The sequence below is a fragment of the Osmerus mordax genome, chromosome 21, assembly GCF_038355195.1.
Source record: "Osmerus mordax isolate fOsmMor3 chromosome 21, fOsmMor3.pri, whole genome shotgun sequence".
Classification (NCBI taxonomy): domain Eukaryota; kingdom Metazoa; phylum Chordata; class Actinopteri; order Osmeriformes; family Osmeridae; genus Osmerus; species Osmerus mordax.
The window spans coordinates 1,096,023-1,115,130 of record NC_090070.1 but is presented as its reverse complement, the minus strand read 5'-3'; the positions used below and the strand labels follow the sequence as shown (position 1 = coordinate 1,115,130).

At 41.4% G+C, this 19,108-nt stretch overlaps 1 protein-coding gene across 1 annotated transcript; it reads right to left on the bottom strand.

Moving 5' to 3' along the window:
- Nucleotides 1-3,465: 3,465 nt before the first annotated feature.
- aars2 (alanyl-tRNA synthetase 2, mitochondrial (putative)) lies at nucleotides 3,466-18,869 on the bottom strand. The gene is made up of 22 exons (XM_067259359.1): nucleotides 18,615-18,869; nucleotides 18,065-18,253; nucleotides 17,677-17,822; nucleotides 17,023-17,214; nucleotides 16,631-16,775; nucleotides 16,322-16,467; nucleotides 15,722-15,830; nucleotides 15,506-15,544; nucleotides 15,044-15,158; nucleotides 13,762-13,889; nucleotides 13,154-13,292; nucleotides 12,759-12,928; nucleotides 12,558-12,671; nucleotides 10,185-10,325; nucleotides 9,820-9,957; nucleotides 7,817-7,920; nucleotides 6,789-6,897; nucleotides 6,061-6,186; nucleotides 5,825-5,935; nucleotides 5,554-5,637; nucleotides 3,892-4,005; nucleotides 3,466-3,718 (listed from the first exon to the last, which is right to left on the bottom strand). Exons 1-22 carry the CDS (start codon nucleotides 18,867-18,869, stop codon nucleotides 3,545-3,547), a joined length of 2,988 nt encoding a protein of 995 aa, XP_067115460.1. The 3' UTR covers nucleotides 3,466-3,544.
- Nucleotides 18,870-19,108: the final 239 nt, after the last annotated feature.

The window sequence follows — 19,108 nt, the reverse complement described above, 5'->3', positions numbered from 1 at the left end:
TTAATAGCTACATTAAGAACATGATTTGGTTTATATTTCATTTAAGAAGCATACGGATTCTGGTTTGGCATAATGAAAATTGCTTTGATCTTATCTTTGATAAAAAGAGCTGTGATTTGGTAAAATAGAGAATCTAAAACAATATTGGTCTTAAACTTAACTGTTTTAACCCTTGTGTTATCTTCGGGTCATTCTGACCCATCAGTCATTGTGACCCACCGTCGTATTGCGACAAATTTACCTCATACAAAAACAAAGTGAAGCATTTTCTTTTAACTGTCAGGCTGTCTCAGACCCCCCACGTTGGAATGGTTAAAAGAAAATTATTTTTATTTGTTTTTGTATTGGGTAAAATTGGGTAAACACAACGATGGTTCGTTATGAACCTTTGGGTCATGTGACCCGAAAGCAGCACGAGGGTTAAAAGACAGAAAAGGTTTTTTGGAGTGAAAGAAATTAGACTAACAGTTGATTTTCTAAAGAAGGGAACAAAGAAACAGATTGTCATTTCTAGGCATGACTAATAGGGGTTGAATATCAAATGATGATGTATGGTCTTATTAGATGCTGTTACATGTGTTTGCTCAACAATAAGAAAACTGAAGGGTCAATACTGCCTGGTAATTATAGATATGTTTACAGTGGATTGAAATCTTTCCCAGTCCTGTACCAGATGCATTAACAACATTTGAATAGAATTATGGAAGATCATAATTCCACAACTTAAACCTAATGCTCACGAGAAAAGAGATGTCTTCTGCTAAATTCTGTTCTAGGTGAAGCAGTAAACCAAAGAGGAGTCAAACGAGGAGATTGGGTATTGATTAAAGTTATCAATGAAAGGAGGGATCTTATGAAAACTTTAAAATATCCTGTCTAATTTCGGGTTTTTCTATTTGTTTCGAATGTATTTTATTTTATTACAATTCTAAAAGCTTGGCTAAAGTTGTATGTATGTGGTGAAGGGGGCCTGTGAGCATGTCCAGGTCTGCCGTGGATACATGGATGTCGAATGTCCACTCTGTGGAGTGACGGTGGGTTTTCCCCTATAACATCATTAGGGTTTTCCCACTGTGTCCAGTGTGTCCACACCACTTGGCCATAACGCTGCAGAGTCTCATCATTATTGTTGATTTGTATGTCAACATTGTGTAATCGGTAATGGGATATTTTTTAAATTTGGGTTTGTTGTCACACCTTACTGTTCGCATCTCATTTGACTCAGTTACTGCTTGATCATGGGAGTTAAGGTGATGCTGGGACTGTAACTCTTTTCTGCTTCAGGACGAGTCAGACCGGCGGGTCTGACTACCTAACCCCTGTTCTAAGGCCCCATTCCCCTGGAGACCATGTCCCCCCCCTTTCTCACTGGATGATCTACCCCTTCCCCTTGAAGACCCTGTCCCACCTGCCCCAATACATCATCAGATGTTCGGGGAAGCCTGTTGTACATTTATGGACAGGACCATTCAAGGTCATCGAGAGAACCTTGCACGCCCTAAGGGTGCTGGGGAAAGGAAGTACGTGGTACCACTGGAGCATGTGTTGTGCTGCTCCAGAATCCAGTCGTACGTTGCAGGAGTTGGTGGAGAAGGGCCAGTGAACCTTTTGCTATTGCTACGAATGTGAGAGTCCGGAAAAGAGGGTTACGACTAGGTCAAGAGTGATACTGCTTGACCACACTAGAATTGTACTGGACTAAGAAGGTTTCCGCTATTTTACTTAAGAGTGTGCTATATCAATATCAACATGATTGTTGCTGTATCCCATGTATCAGGTCCCTGTGTAACAGGATCATTGTCTTGACTGAGGAGAACCCGACAAAGGGGTTCCAAATGCCGTTGCTGGGGCTGGCTGACCAGGACGAGGAGGCGGTGGTTGGTCCGGGCTATGTTGATTGATCTCTGGTGTTTTCAGAGATCAAAAGAGGGATTAAAGAATATATTGTGCTTATTAAAGTTATGCATTGTGCTTATTAAAGTTATGAACTTAGAAGTGTGCTCAGGCTTAAACATTGGATCTCACACTGGGTGTGGGAAGCAGGCTGTTCTTTCTGTCTCTATCTCTTCATTTTCAGAAACAACCTTGAAACCGGGTGGAGACGGCACCCAAGCAGGTGGGATGCGTAGGCAAGAACAACTCCCTGATGCACGAGAGAACAAGCTCAACCCTTTTTTGATACTTGTGTTTCAATTGCACTGTATAAATATATGCTGGGGAGGGACAGATAGCCAGTTGGACTTTGTGAACCAGCCAAAACTCTGTTGCGGGTAGGGAAACTTAGACAACCCCAGAGCTCTGTACTTGTTGATTTCCAACTGCTGCATTAAAGCTGATATTATCGGACCTCTGCGACTCCAGACCACTCTTTCTAGAACACAGATTTGTGTCATTGAATACCATCATTTCATATTGGAATAGACACACAATATTTAAATCCTTCAGTACCCTTTAGGTTAGTTTATATTATGTTAGGGTAACTATTTGATAGTAAAACACAAAGTAAATTGTTGCTAACAATGACACAATAAAGCAAAATAAAATACAAACTGGTGAAACAGTGTAACATGCCTTCAGCCAGGAGTCAGGATTGCATTGGTGTACTATATCAGGCTGAAAAGTCTGTGGCCTACATGTCTTAACCAGCACTACTTGTAAATGCATTCTCTAACCTTTTTGATGATACCATCAAAAAGGTTTGTGCCATTTTATGTACATGTTGCTATGGATACTGGGACTGGCTCTCAGACACCTACATTTAGTAATTTTTTGTCACACCTTTGTGACATCATAAGGTAAGAGGACAGTGATGTCATTACATGTGGATCATTTGACCATAGATATATATAAAGACTAGATGTCTTACGGCGGAGTCTAGAATGTCTGCACATGGCGGCCATCTTGCTACAGTCAAATCGCTCACCCATGACATTGTGTTGGTGCTACATGTACTTTTTAAATGACCATAACTTGCTCAATTTTCAGATTTTAAAAACGGTTCGGTTTGTTATCGACGTCAGAGATGTTGTTATGCCACTGACGTTGATAACAAACCAAACCGTTAAAAAATCTGAAAATTGAGCAAGTTATGGTCAAAATTGAGCAAGTTATGGTCATTTAAAAAGTACATGTAGCACCAACACAATGTTATGGGTGAGCGAGTTGACTGTAGCAAGATGGCTGCCATGTGCGGACATTCAACCCCGTTGTCCGGCAACGCGGACGAGACATCTACCCTCAAATGCATATATCTATGCATTTGACTGCCAAAACGCCATGGGACTTCACTTGGTGAAATATCACAAAGGAGAAAACTCTTTTCAAACAATGGCTTGAAGAAGACCTTGATGAACTCCAGGAGGGGTCCTTTGTAGTGCTGTTTTCGTTTGGACAAAAGATATAATAAATATTATTCAAAAATATTCTTCTAATACCATTGGTACATTGTCCATGTTTCTTGTTACAACAGAAAACAAACACCAGGTATAGTACTCTTAAATAAATGAATAATGTGCGTTCCCAAGCCAATAGAAGTCTCTCAAGTTCAGGGTCCATTGCAGCCTTTGCCCCGTGCGTACTGCTCTGCCCACCGGCAAGCCTCTGTGATGTCCCTGGTACTCCCGGTGCCTTTAGCCACTGTGACAGAGCCACCAGCGTTCCCTCCTAGATGAGCACACACAGCCAGGGCCCAGTCATCCGCAGACAGTGCACTATAGCCCTGTGGGAAGTGATCGCAACAACCAATGGAGAGTTATACAGTTAAATGTCTGTGTGGTAGATCTTAACAGAATACAATAGAAAAGGTAGAGGGGTTTGACGGACCATTTGGATTGATTAAACTGTCTCCATATAGGCGACATGCTTTACATGTGTATAATTCTAAAAGTTTACCTTTGGCACTTGGCAGGCACACAGCACTTTCCCAGACGGTGTTTGGTGAGAAAGTAGCATGACCAGACTATCAGGGGCTTTGTCACTGTACTGGTTGACTGTTTTCATCACCACCTACACAGAGAGCAGTGTGTCAAATGCAATAACCAAGTGAAAGATATCCATGAAGGACACCATTTAAATCAATATTAAAAAGAAAAAGTTAGCTTTCGATACAGTTTAAAAGCCTTTTCCAATTATAAGAACATAAAAGCATTGCAAACGTTGTATTGACAGCCTGGCAGCTCATCTGAAATACGGTAAAACTAGCTTGGAATTTCAGTTATACTCCCAGTACATGCTAAAGTGTCGGATACAGAAAAGTCAGTCAGGGAGATGACTGACTAGGGGGGTCAGTGCCAAATGACGTTGGGTCCTTGGGCAAGGCACTTCACCCTACTTGCCTTGGGGGAATGTCCCTGTACTTACTGTAAGTCGCTCTGGATAAGAGCATCTGCTAAATGCAAATGTCAGATCTCAGAACTGAATTGAGTACGGAGGACTAAATGTGCCATAATTAAATACATAAATAAATACATAAGTCTTTCATAAAAGACTTACGTATGTTTATTTGTCATATTAAGTGATTTAAATGTAACTGAAGACAAAAAATGACTTTTTAAATAGAAAAGAAACATTTCCCAGAACCCCGCCAATATTTTTTTATGCTAATATGCCCCATATTTGCGTCAATATTTGAGGAGTTGGGATGAGACTGGGTTGGTTTTATTCGAAGAACGTGACCGAGAACAGGCCAAATGTTAACAATAGATAAATTGGCCCATTTGTGTTTCAATAAGACTGAATATGTCTACTACTTGATTGACAGCTTAGTTCTGAAAGGTTGGTCTCAAGTGTCCAATCACAGTGCTCCAAGAGTAAAAAAATTGCAGTCCAATAAGACAGCTCTGTGCAACTGGTTATATTCATTTTAAATTCAAAAGGGTGGGACTTTGATAAAACTGGTTATGTCCATAAAAGCATAAAACACTGCAGTTCCATGAGGACAGCTCTATCAAATGGCTTATGTCCCACCCCTTTGGAAAGGAAAAGAAATGTGCATTTCATTTATGCTTTATAAAACATTGTATTTTCCTGAACATTTTTAAATGGACCTAAAACGTAACCTGTAAAGGTTTATGCCTGGTATTGAGCTGTTGAACGGTGCTGGCAGCCTGGCACAACCAAGACACACACACTTCTCTGACCCTAGCTGATCATGCGCTTGCTTCAATGAACGTGACTTAGAACAGGCCACATGTTAACAATAACATATCTGGTTAAATAGTTTTCAAAGTGGCCCAATTGTGTTTCAATAAGACTGAAACTTGTATGTCTGCTTCTTGATTGACAGCTGAGGTCTGACAGTTTGCTCTCAAGTGTCCAATCACAATGCTCCAAGCACATGAGGACAGCTCCATGTAATGGGTTATGTCCCGCCCCTTTGCATTTAAATTGAAATGTGTCTGTCATCATTTAAATGAAATGTGTATTCCTTTTGAAACACATGCAACTTCACATCACTTAAGAGGTGTCTATTTATTTATATATGTATTTATATATTTATTTACTTATGGCACATTTAGTCCTCCATATCAGAGTAGATCCTGAAGTAGGCCTTACCGATATGCAGTCCGTGTCTATGATATCCACAACCAGGCGCTTGGTGCTGTTCCTCTGGAGTAGAATCTGTGCTTTAACTGCAGCCTGCAGCTCAGGCAAACACATGGCAAGTATTAGGGACAAAACAGTGCATTGTCTTTACTTATGCAATGATGCATTCTAACTGAAAAAAGTCTCAGCAAAAATACAAACTAGATTTTGATATAAGATACATTGTTGAAAACCTGTTCAAAGTTTGAATATTATTTAAATATTTAGTTTGTTAAGTTACCTCTTTGGTCTCTAGTTTCCTTATGGTTGTGTTAGTGGACCTTTGTAAACTTTTAAGTTGACTTTGGAGCTCTCTCCTCTGCCACTGGGGAATAGGAGTGGAATCCACTGCCTGGATCAAAGAACAGAAGGCAATTCAAATGTAACGCTGGACCTATGATAGGCATAGTTAAATATTGTTGGCCTGAATATATATTCAAGAGACATTGAACTCAGTAAAGAAAACAAAACACGTACATCTGTCAGCAAGCCCACTTCCTTAGAGAGACGGTGGGCTTCTGGGAGTGAGGGGGCAGTGGCTGCAGCCAGCCGTGCGGCCAGAGAGCCCACCTCCTGGGCTAGGGCCTGGCCAGCTTCTCTAGCCTGTAGAAGGGAAAACACTGTCAAGACCAGCAGGCCAGTACAGTCATGTCATTTAATCTATATGTCACAATGGATATTTAAACAAAGAATCCTGCCTCAAATATCCTGGACTCTGCCTCTAGTTGTCTGGTTCAGGCTAAGCCTTTTGTTGTTCCATCTCCTGTTGTTCTTTGTCTTAATCCACTATAAAATATCAAAAGTTAAGTCCAACAGTCAATCAGATCCCAGATATTTAGCTATTTACTGTCCCTGTTCCAGGCTTTCAACACTCTCCTTGTTTTATATTTGGTTGTATGTCTACAGTCTGTTTTGAGAAATACTATTTCAATAAGGGAGTGTTTAGAATGCGTTAAAGCTTCCCTCCCTGACATTTTTATTATATCATACCATTATAATTACTTATGAGGTTTGTAAAATACTTTTGTTAGATAGTATATCAGACAGTTAGTATACTGTATGTCAGACACGTGTGGGTCAAACACAAAATGCTAAAACTAAAATATCAAGTCAAGATTACTTCATTTAGTTTTGCCATTTAAAAGAACATGTTTGTATTCTTGATTCTATAAATTCCAGTCAGGTTTATGCTTGTGTACTGCTACCTGTTTGGCTTCATCTCCGGTCAAGGCCACAATGCGGCTGATCCCCTTCACTGTCTGCTTCTCAGACACGATGACCAAGTCACGGATTTCCCCCGTGCTCAGCAGGTGCCTGGAGGAACAGTGGAGACCACTGGCTCAAAAACTGTCAAACTCAAGTTCTTCAAAGTTTACATCCCATTGCTTTACCACATGAAAATGACTAAAAAATTACTTGCATCTAAAAAAGTATGTTTAAAGAATTATATTTTTCGTATCTCATGACCGGGACAAAATAAGGATAATTTAGTATCAGTCTGATCACATTTTCATTTAACTATTTTTTGAACAATGGAAATAGAACCACTTAGCCTAAGTCAGGGAGGGGGGAGACTCCCTGCTTTGGAGCAGCTAGTTTTGCATACGTATACAGAAACAAGGCAGGTAGCACACAGATGTCAAAGTACCAGTATGACTCCCTCTGCTGTACGGAGGAGCTGGGTATGGTGGAGGGACGCAGCACATACAGGTTTATCCAACATACCATTGTGTGAGTGAGCGTATGTGTTTTATTGCCACCATAAGGCCCTATGAGACTGATGCCAGTCAGACAGCTGACAGCAGATGACGTGCATGCACAGTCCTGACTTGAAATATGGTCACATAGCAGAACCATATATCGTTTGTGTCTCAAACTATGTTCTGACAGGACTGACATTTAAGCCTTCTGTTCCCGGACTATTACACTGCTCATGACATCACACAGTGGAACCACTTCATCCTATCATCGTTTGATCATCTGACAGACAAGTCTCCAAATCAAATCGTATTTATATAAACCTTTTTACAAGCAACATCACAGAGGGAAAGACTCCCAAGAAAACAGAGAGGTAAAAAGGAAGACTCTTTGGGAGGAGCGATTTGGTGAGATCCCCCTCCTCCAGAGACGGTTGGTGACAGAGTGGTACACACCACAGGCTAAACATAGTCATACATCAAGAGTAGAGATAAAAATACAAATGTGTAAATGGATGTTGAACCACAAGGCTTACGTTCCACAGCACAGCTCCACTGAGGTTGGCGTGTGTGTCTGGGAGTTGAGCAGGCTGGACACAGGCATGGCCACGGACACCACTCTCACCGGGTCAGGATACACCTAGGGACAGGTGTCGCATATGTTTCAACACCACACAGGGTGATACAACACTAGAGCCCGACCGATAAAGGATTTTTAAGGCCGACACCGATACAAATATTTGGTGATTTAAAAATCCGATATTCCGATATCGGACAATATAAAAAAAATATTTAAAAAATCCATAAACGCGTAACAAAACAAACTGATGGCCCTAACAGTAGGGTTAAGTGCCTTCCCAAGGACACAACGTCATTTGACATGGCCAGGAATCGAACCAACAACCTTCTGATTAATAGCCTGATTCCCTAACTGCTCAGCCATCTGACTCATATTATTATATCACTAAAATAATATGTTAATGCAGTTTCTGATAAATAAAATGTATACAAATACAAACTTAAGATATGAAACCTAATGTCATAAAATAAAAATAAAAAAACATTAATATTCATATATCGGCCATTATAAATGCCGATACCGATAGTTTGGAAAATTCCCAATATCGGACGATAATATGGGCCTGCCGATATATCGGTCTTGCTCTATACAACACCTATTTACTCCTTCTGAAATGCAACTGAAACCCTTATTTCAGTGGGGGGATGCTGTTAAGGTGAAGTTATTTGTGGGTGAAAATCCCAATAAAAGGCATTGTGACTGTGTTTTGCTTCTACGCCAGTCATGTTATACGAAGATGTCATTTGAGGTTACATATCAGGGTTTTTCCTGCATAGAGAAAATGTTAGCGCGCGCCAAAGCCTTTTTCCCGAGCGCCAATGACAAAGCGCCAAAGGCAAAAAAAGTCTGCGATGAAAAAAAAAACAAACACCTGTGTTCATCACACGTGCAATGCATGTCAGCGAATATGTTCTCAATAGTATGTTTCATGTAGGCTACAGCTGAACCCTCGTTCTGTTTTGATCAATAGTAATCGAGTTGATAAGCGTGTCTTCTTGTCTGATCAATACGCAACTGTGAGGTGCAGGAATGGACAGAGCGGCCAGTAAACTGTCGTTTCGCTGCGAGGGCCAGCCCGACGTGCACGAATACACCTGTACAAATGCAAATGAAATTTCCACTCAAAATGCTGACAAAAGTTTGATTTACGATTTCCAACGCAGCCTCCATTGGTATTCTTAACCTGGAATGATAATATATAGTGCAGTGTTTCCTCTATGGCTAAATTTCTGCCGCCACGGTATCAGAAATCAGGCTGTACAAAATTTTAGGCCGTCTATCAGCAGTGATTGTTAGAGTGCATGTCGGAGAATTGCACGGACACACGCTTCACACCGCAGTTGAGATTGCGTGTGTGCGTCCTTGAAAACTGCAAGTCGTATAACTTATGTTGTCAGTTCATTTAAGCCTGTTATTGTCTAAGTCTATAGTTCTTGCAAATTTAAATCAAGTTAACTGGTGATTTTCGTTGTTTGTATTCTTCCCGTTAGCTAAATTGTCTGTTGATTAGATAGCGATTGCTGCCCTTGCTCAGGTTTGTATTTTAGGTGCATTATTATGCTGAAGTAGTTTTAATTAATAAAAAGGGGGTTTATTGTTATTATTTGCTACAGAATGCTTAGCCTATCAAGATCAAATGAAGCAGGCAGTGTACATGCTTCAGAGTGGCCTACCTTAATCGATAGGCCAGGATACTGACCATTTACAATAAGTTGTTAAGTCAATTATCAATTGGCAGCATTTATGCCATTTGGAACATACTTTAAGAGTGTAAGGTGTCTTTAAGTAGCCTAACTTTATTGCTTTAGGGAAATAGGATGAAAATATGTGCAATATTACATTAGCTATTAGAATATTACATTAACCTGTCCCAAAATATAGTTTTTTTTTTTTTTTTGGAGCACCGAAGACCCATTTTGACCAAGGAAAAACCCTGCATATGTTCCTTAATCCAGTTACCTCATCAACTTTCCTCAGTCCTGGGATCTGGTTGGCCTTGGCCAGGGGGATCTCCTCCATGTACACACACTCATTCTCAGTGATGACGTCTTTGATGCTTCTTTCAATTTCCTGAAGCTGGGGAATACTCAAGGAACCCTAGAGACGTCACAATCAAACATTAAACGATGCAAAACACGACACCAGTGTCATTCATAAAAAATAAAATGACATTATATTGCCCCCAAAAATATCTTATATTTTAGGAAATTGATGCACATTTTACAAATCCAGTCAAGCCAGATGTTCATTTTAGAGGATCAAATAATAAAAAAGACCATGAAGACCCTAGTCTTGACACTGAGTGAGCTGATCATATGGTGTACCTTGACACTGAAGTCGAAGCGCAGCCGCTCAGCTGACACGTGAGAGCCCCTCTGCTCCACCGCTGGGCCCATAATCTGCCGCAGGGCAAAGTTCAGCACGTGGGTGGCTGTGTGCTTGACCATACAGGCCAGTCTCTGGGCCTGGACCACAACACACATCCAACATGGCTGCTTACTATATGCTTTCAAATGTATACAGTTTACATCCATCCATATACAGTCATAGACAAACGTATTAGCAGTGACAAACTGTGAGTTTTGTAAAAGCTTGCTGGTTCAGTATTTGTAGATAATTCCTTCACACGTTTCTATGGTATACTGGAAAACAATACTTTTATTGGCAAAAACATCAAATATAAACAAAGACTCCCTCTTTTATACCAATTGTGATAGAATTTTAGGACATAGTTATAATGTATGTGTTTTATAAGTGGTAATCTGTAAGCTCCTTTGTTCATCGATAAAGGATAGACAGTGAAGGTAAGAAACTGAGGCTCTGTAGGATACTTTCCTCTGGAGAATGGGTGTAGAATCTTGTATGACTTTCTATCTCGTAAATCAGATTATCTTAAAGGTCCCATGACATGAAATGTTCGCTTTAGGAGGTTATTTAACATTAATGAGTTCCCATAGCCTGCCTTTGGTCCCCCAGTGGCTAGAAATTTTGATAGGTGTAAACCAAGCCCTGGGTATTCTTCTTTGCCTTTGAGAAAATGAGAGCTGAAACGCTCGGTTTTGAAAATCCTCTCCTTATGTCGTCATAAGGAGGAAGGTTACCTCCCCTTTCTCTGCTTTGCCCGCACAGAGAATTTGGCCCACCAATGAGAAAATTAGCTACGACCGTGCGAGCGCGATATTGGTTTTTCCTCGAGACATCATGGCTTGCAAACGACTGAAGCATGGCAGTTAGCCCCGCCTCTTTCTTCCTCATAGCATTTAAAGCAGGGGTGGGGAACGTCCGGCCCGCGGGCCGTTATTCGTTGGCAGCAGCACTATTTTAATATGTGGAAGAGGACCGTGGAGGCGCGCAGCGTTGCGTACCAATGTACCAAAAGATTTCGCATTAATTGTGGAATTCCTTTCTAGCAAATCAACCCAGAATACGTTGTTGGTTTGGGCCAATCCCCGAATGTTTACAACGTATGGCTCCGCGCCTGATTAACACTCAGATCAATAAGCAGTCTCAAAAATGGTAGCAATATAAAAAAAATACGATCCCTTTCTGTAATCATGATACCCCCCAAGAAATGTTTGATGCACCCCTAGTCAAAGCAGGCTGCATCCGTGCCAGCTAACATCACAAACCTCACCAGAGAAGCAGTTCCAGCCATCACATTAGGGGTGAGTTAATTAAATGTTTGACCAAATATAGCAGGCACATTTTTAAGTTGATAATTCTGTACGGCCCCCGAATGATTTTATAAATATCCAAATGGCCCTTGGCAGAAAAAAGGTTCCCCACCCCTGATTTAAAGCTACAGACACAGAAACCGCACGTCCTGAGGAAAGCTCATTGTGGGACTGCTCGTAGTGGCTGTAATTCTGCACCAAGGCTGAATTTCGGGAAAGAGACTTCAGATACAGTATTAGGGGACCACTAAGGCCTATATAAAAGCATCCAAAAACAGCATGTCAGGGGATCTTTAAGGTATTTATGACTTGTTGTTTTATGATACCTAACTAGGATCCAGTGATGTGGAGGTTGGGGGACTCTTGAGTTCTCGTGACCTGAGGGAGTAGTTTTAGAGAGATCAGTTGATTCAGCTGCTCTGACCTTTTGGCCAAGGAGATTGTGTCCTGTGTCCTGTTTGTGTTTCATTAATCCTTGTTTGAAGTTATCTTTACTATCTCCTCATTTAGAAAGGGAGCTGCAACCTCAAAGAACTTTGGGACTCTTGGCCTGGAGTTATATGTCTCAAACTGTCACTAAATAGAGTTAGCCAATCACAGAGACCGCTACATTGACTGATTGACCATACAGAATGACAATACAAGTTTATATAAGGCAGTGTGTATGGATGTTCTTTACCACTCTTCCGAACGACCTGTAGCTTATAGCCTACTTGTCGTTCGTTATGACGGGTCACAGAGTACTCTGTTTTGTACAGAGTACTTATGTTTTGTACAAACTAAATAAATTGTATTTGAACCACCATCTTACTATTCAAACTATACAGCACCGTCAGAATTTTCCTTCACACAATCAATCTGCTCTTATAATTCAATCAGAATGATAATGATCATATATATATATTTGTTTGTTTCTATACCTTTTTTTCGTAACATATATACACAAATTTGAACAACGTGATTAAAACACATATGAAGCATATCTAGTTATAACAACATGTATTTACAATATATACACTGTACCTCATCAACATACAGCTGAACTTGGTCTCCTTTCCTGAGGACTTCTGCAGTGGTGACTTGATGGACTACATACCCCCCAGCGAGCTGCACCGACTCCACAGGGTACAAGACGTCCTGGACAGGGAAGGAACACAGACTGTTGGTTCTACCCACTAGCTTAAGCATTCACAATTCTGCCACAGTTCGTTGTGTAGAACTGACCTGCAGTCCTTCCCTGATGAAGTAGCCATGGTCATGTGACTGGCCTCCCTGCTCAGAATAGAAACAGGTGCGGTCCAGCACCACACCGCAGCGCTGCCCCCCCCACACCTGAGACACCAGAGCCTGCCCACAGTACAGCGCCTGCACGGTGGCTGAGCATGGATGAAAGACTGTGGGACAGGGAAAAGAGGACCCTTAGCACTGCAGTGCAGGTAATCATTTATTACTTATATAAAGTATTTTTGCGGGTGTTGGAAAAATATACTTGTAGAATGCAGAAAGAATATAAGCTATACATTTTTTTAACAGATACATAAGACTATGTTGCATGTTAATTATAGGGAGAACCTAATGACGGGTAATTACACCCTGGCAGGACATGCCCAGTTTCCTACCATATTTGCCGTGGTGGCCAAGGCTGTAGTTGTATTTGGGTGAGTCGTCTGTGTGAGGGACTGCTTGGCTCTGCAGTTCAGCCAGACTGTGGACGTCCAGGGGGGCCTCCCCATCAGAGGCCTGGGTCTGACATGTCAGCTGCACAGGGAAGATAATAAACAGTTACTAATAATAATAATGTTATTTCTAATGTGTCTTTCTTGTACTCATATCGCTAAAAAGGATGATCAGAGGGTTGGAACACACATTCCTATTTTGTGGTCAGCGTTCTCAATAGAAATCCGGACTAAAGAGAAAGATGGGTAAATGTTAAGGATCCTAATTCTTTATCTTTAACCCTTGTGTTCTCTTCGGGTCATTCTGACCCATCAGTCATTGTGACCCACCGTCTTATTGCGACAACTTTACCGCATACAAAAACAAAGTGAAGCATTTTCTTAACTGTCGGGCTGTCTCAGACCCCCCACATTACGAAAGTTAAAAGAAAATGCTATTTATTTGTTTTTGTATTGGGTAAAATTGGGTAAACACAACGATGGTTCGTTGTGAATCTTTGGGTCATGTGACCCGAAGGCAGCACAAGGGTTAAAGCAGTATCCATGTATACCTTTTTGTTGTCGGTCGCCAACTCGTCCAGCTGTTTCTCGTCAACAGTCACACCCCTCTCCTCCAGCATTAGCTTGATGAGATCGATGGGAAAGCCAAGGTTACGGTGTAGTGACCAGGCCACATGCGCTGGGGAATATAAATCATATTTTACATGCAATGTATTGTTACTGTTTCTAGTGATGGGGAAACCAAAACGTTCTGACGCACTGAAGAAGGTACTATTTTTGCTGATTTTATCAACACAGTGTCCCACTGGTGGCACCTGCAGGTCAAAATCATTTAGAGCACCCAAAGGATGACATCCACATGTCATAATGCAACAGCACTGTAGTAGTCGGAGTATGACATCATTTGTCGGTGGGGGAGGGGGGGTATTTATACTAGTACTGTACTAGTGACTTTATATTCCACTGGCACACCCTGAAATGAGGGAGGCTTGCGCACCCCCTTACTTTCAATTCACACCAACGAAACAAAGCTTTGGAAGTGAAAGTCAAGACCTTCTGACAAAGCAAGATAAGCATCGGTCCCCCATGTTCACTCAAAAGCTCCCGAATCTTTTAAGTCTTTCAGAATACCTTCAACGTTGTGTCATCAGCCCCCCTCAGTGTCTCTGGCTGGACTCCATTACTGGTGAAATATCACCACTAAAGGTCAACCATAACACTGGCATGGGGGTTGGGTTGATGTGTGTCCTACTTAATCAATGGCATTAAAGTTGAATCAAATCTAGATACAAAATAGGATGTAGGCTCTACAGGATGGTTTTTTTCCTTGGAAACTATCATGTTTCCCCCCAAATTAAGTACAAATTTTAAGAAGTTCGATAATCAATTTAGCCTTTTTTATTCTCCAAACCTATTTTGGTTCTTCTGATTTGCGTGTCCTTTCTAAACTGTGTGCAGCTCACTCCGGTTATGTTCAGTGGTTGTCACACTCACAGCATACATTCGTAAGGATTTGTAAAGCAAGAACATTTATTTTTTTCTAAATACAACTGCATCATGGAAGATTCAATGGCCTAGCTTCCCTTCAGGACATGTATTAAGAGTAGTGTTTAATCTATCTGGCTAACATCTTATCGCCCACAACAATATTGTTGATGACCTAGATGACCGAGCAGAACTAGTATGGAATCTTGGTTAAGCTTTGACTCTTTTAGTCTGCCACGGTCAATATATGACTTCTACTGTCATCGTTTTTTTGTTAGACACCCTTATTGGTAAAGCTATTGTTACAGTACATATGGTGAGGATGAGAGGACTTGAAGACAAACTGACCTGGAAACAGGTTGTCGCTTGTATCTTTCCTCTGAAGGGTCCTGTCAATCACCCTGCGCCCTTGCTTCAGAGATGACAGGAACTGGGCCTCATTCTCGTTAATTATATCCATAATCTGTTCAAACGGATCAATGAATAACCTCATGCAGGTGACTTCTACATTATGAGCAAAACATTTTTTTAATAAAAACAATTACTTTACTTTATTTTTATATCCCACTTATAGTGCATTCTTATATATGCACTGTGTGTGTGTGTGTGTATATTTAATGTATATACATTCGGTATATACAAAAACACATTAACACTGAAACTTACATGTTAGTGTACAAACATTTTCGTTGGTGTCTTATTGTTATTAACAAACTGTATTTAAACCAGTAAACAATGAAAGCTATGGCTTTGGTGTCTTAAAAATCCCTCTGGTCCAAATGCTACTGGTCTGCCATGACATCAACTTACTCGGCTAGTCTCTTTGTGAAGCTCAGGATAAGCATCACCCTGTGAAGGAGAGGAAGATAATCCACTATAATGGAACCAGGTGGGGCAAGATGTAAAGACTAATTATCAACTAAAACGTAAATTTGAAGGTTGTCAAGAAAAAAATCCAAGTATTTTCAAATGTTCAAATCTTTGATGGTTAGTTTGATGTGATGGTGAGCTGGTTTGTGTTCTCACCAGGACGAGGGCCACAGTGGGGACCAGGCCTGCCAGCGACCCCTCCGGAGCCTGCAGGATCTCTGCACTGTACCTCACAGCTCGCCTGAGGATGCGGCGCAGCACCAACCTGCAGTCAACACGCACACACCACTCAAATCAGCAAGATGAGATTTTCAGTGGATTATATTGTACAGTGTATGCGTATTGTGTGTATCCAGTTGAAAAAAAAACAGCAATTTAATCCATGTAGAATTTAGGGTCTAAGTCAACAACAACAAAATCTGTAAGTATACTTTTTATTGACGCTGTACACATGTGCTTTAAATAGCCACCATCGGAGGTTGCCTCATTTTCTACTAGAGCCATGGAGATGGGTTTAAATACAAGCTCTCAGTAGGCTACAACCTACAAACTTGAGTTTCTTGCCCGAACTACCATGTTGTGCTACAATGCGAGACCAGAATGTGCTAGAACGTGAGGCCAAAACGTGCTAGAGCATGTGACCAGAATGTGCTAGAACGTGAGACCAGAATGTGCTAGAACGTGAGACCAGAATGTGCTAGAACATGAGGCCAGAATGTGCTAGAACGTGAGGCCAGAATCAGCAGTGACACTCACTCCGCCCCAGACATGCCTGGGTAGACGCCATCGGCAATGCAGACTGAAAGGGTTCGAATGTGATCTGCGACCACACGGTAAGCCATGTCCACTTTCCCCTCATCTGCCACGCCAACTCTTCCCCTGTACTCAGGGCATTTAGAGCACTGAGCAGATAACACACAGAAACAGCAGTCAGAAACACAGCACTAAGAGATGGTAGACCACACTGACCTTATATACAACAATATTTCATATTTCAAGTGAAGGAAATTATGAATGACAATAAAATGTCCAAGAGGAGAAAGGTTTGAAAACCATTGACACAACCTGGTGGATGGCAGAGAGCAGGGGGCTGAAGAGATCAGTGTCATAGTTGGAGCGCTTCCCCTGGAGAACAGCCAGCAGTCTCTCGAGTCCCATCCCCGTGTCCACACTGAACTGAGGGAGCGGCCGCAGGCTGTGGTCTGCCTCTCTGGAACATGTCAGGGCCCAGAGTTACATTTAGGCTGGTATAGCCCACGCAATACACACATACCATGTCCATATACAACATTGGAATTAAATGGTTCATAAGTTTTTTTTATTAATGGGTTCAGTCTGGGAACTGCTTATTAACTGTGTTAATTTTATTCATCCATTTATATCAGGCTAATACTAATACACGTTGGCAGTGGCCTAACTTTGTTAGCATCGAGGAGTTTATGGGTATCTGGCATCACCTGTTGTACTGCATGAAGACCAAGTTCCAGATTTCCACCACGTCAGGACTGTCAGTGTTGACCAGTGAGGCAGCATTACGGCCACCAACATGGTCATAGTGAATTTCGGTGCAGGGACCACAGGGGCCCGTCTCTCCCATTTCCCAAAAGTTGTCCTTCATCCCAAAAGGCAAGAGGTGATCCTGAGGCACCCTGTTACACAAAAACAACAGGGTTTGGAACCACAAAGTATAACCTGTGTATTTTAGACAACTGAAAACACAACAAAAGCCTGAGGTAAAAAAAAAAACTCTAACAATGTAGTTACATCTGTTTCCCAGCAGAGACAGGGTTTTACCCTGTATGTTATAAGTGGGTTTAAGCAGTGTCAGTTCCATTTACTTAACCCTACAACAACGCTACCTTGTCGTGTCTGTTCATACAAGACACTTTCAGCACACAACTAGCCTGTGTGGTTTCAAAGTATGCTCAGAAGCCATGCAGTGTCTAACATGGGTTAAATCCACTTCCGTAAATCAAATCAACAGTTCACCCCGATTTACCTCTACCATTCCATGAGTATAAAGTGTTACTAGAGAAACAAATACTTATTTCCAAATTGTTGTGGAGCTGGGCCATAGAAACCAGTTGTGGGACAAGATCTACGACACATACCCGATGCTCAGCCAGATCTGCCGTGTTTCCTCATCTGCAGGTAACCCCGAGGTGGCATCGCCAGCAAAGTACGAGATGTAGAGAAGCTCCGGAGGTATCCCATACTCCTCTGTGAGCAGACGCCAGGCCATGGCACAAGTTTCCTCCTTCATGGTGACAGGAATGTTTATTACCTGAGCTGAAGTTTGTTACTCTGAATTATAAAGTTTTACAAAAATGCTAACTCGCTCACTACTATGGGTATTTAGGGTTATGGGTAAGTATTTAGACTGCATGTTACACACTGAAACCTATTGTGTGAAACCCTGAAGCTTCTTTCAGTTTGCAGATAAGTATCCAACTGTCCAAGGAAAGCTAAAAAAAGGTTAAGGTAACCACACTTTCACACCTTGAAGTAATCCCCAAAGGACCAGTTTCCAAGCATTTCAAAAAATGTGTGATGGTAGACATCTCGGCCGACATCCTCCAGGTCATTGTGTTTCCCCCCAGCGCGGACACACTTCTGACTGTTTACCACACGACGGTAGGTAGCCATTTCACTACGAGGGTCCACTGCTCCCAAGAATATGGGTTTAAACTAAGTGAGGGTGGGAAACAATACAAACGTAGTCATCTTCCAAGAAAGTGTCTGTAATTAAATAATTATAGGGCTTGCCCCTGACCAAGGTTATCAACATACATATGTCATGTCATTACATTGGGTGTTTTGCAGAATCAATTAAAATCACATTTCGATTGGCAAAATGACTGGGCAGAGAAAGGAAAGAGAAACAATGACTTGACTGATCTTTACTGATCTCTCCACAAGTCAGATGCTACTAGGCTTCAAAATGTATTTCAACTTTGGCATGCATGTCCTATGGTTGCAAAATATATATATATGTATACTATTTCTGGCTGAATCAAAATTATTGTTTCAATAGTTAGTTAAAGAGTACCTGGTTCATGCCAGCGTTAACGAAAAGAAGACTTGGGTCGCCCCTTGGACGAACTGGTGAGGATGGCACACATTTGTGCTGGTGATGTACCTCGAAAAAATCTATAAATGTCCGGCGCACTCTTTTGGATGTGAAATATCTTGTATTCGGAGAGTATGACCTTGGTATGCATTCTCTTAAGCCTAATATATGGGTTAAACTGACGTTTATGAAAGCATTACTCCGGCACTTTAGAATTCTCATGTGCGCCGCCATCTTGGCAGCTGGTTCAGGTCAAAGGGTATAGTCTAGCGGTAACAAATCACTCCTTTTACCATTAACAAACTAAAAAGGTATTTTAATATAATACCCTTAATATACACACAGTACAATACATTGAAAAAAGGATAAGAAGAGGTAAAGATAATTTGAGTTCGCTGGTTTACTTTAAGGTCTACGGAAGCCCATTGGGGCCACACTGAGCCGTAGGTCGTCCAAATGCGATAATCTCGTCC

What these genes read in the sequence shown, in the direction of transcription:
- aars2 (XM_067259359.1), bottom strand. Translation starts at nt 18,869, where the DNA reads ATGGCGGCGCACATGAGAATTCTAAAGTGCCGGAGTAATGCTTTCATA. An exon ending in CCTTTGGGGATTACTTCAAG is followed by an intron (nt 17,823 to 18,064) that starts GTGTGAAAGTGT and finishes GTCACCATGAAG; the next exon opens with GAGGAAACTTGTGCCATGGC. An exon ending in TTCAGCTGTATGTTGATGAG is followed by an intron (nt 10,326 to 12,557) that starts GTACAGTGTATA and finishes GTTGTGGTCCAG; the next exon opens with GCCCAGAGACTGGCCTGTAT.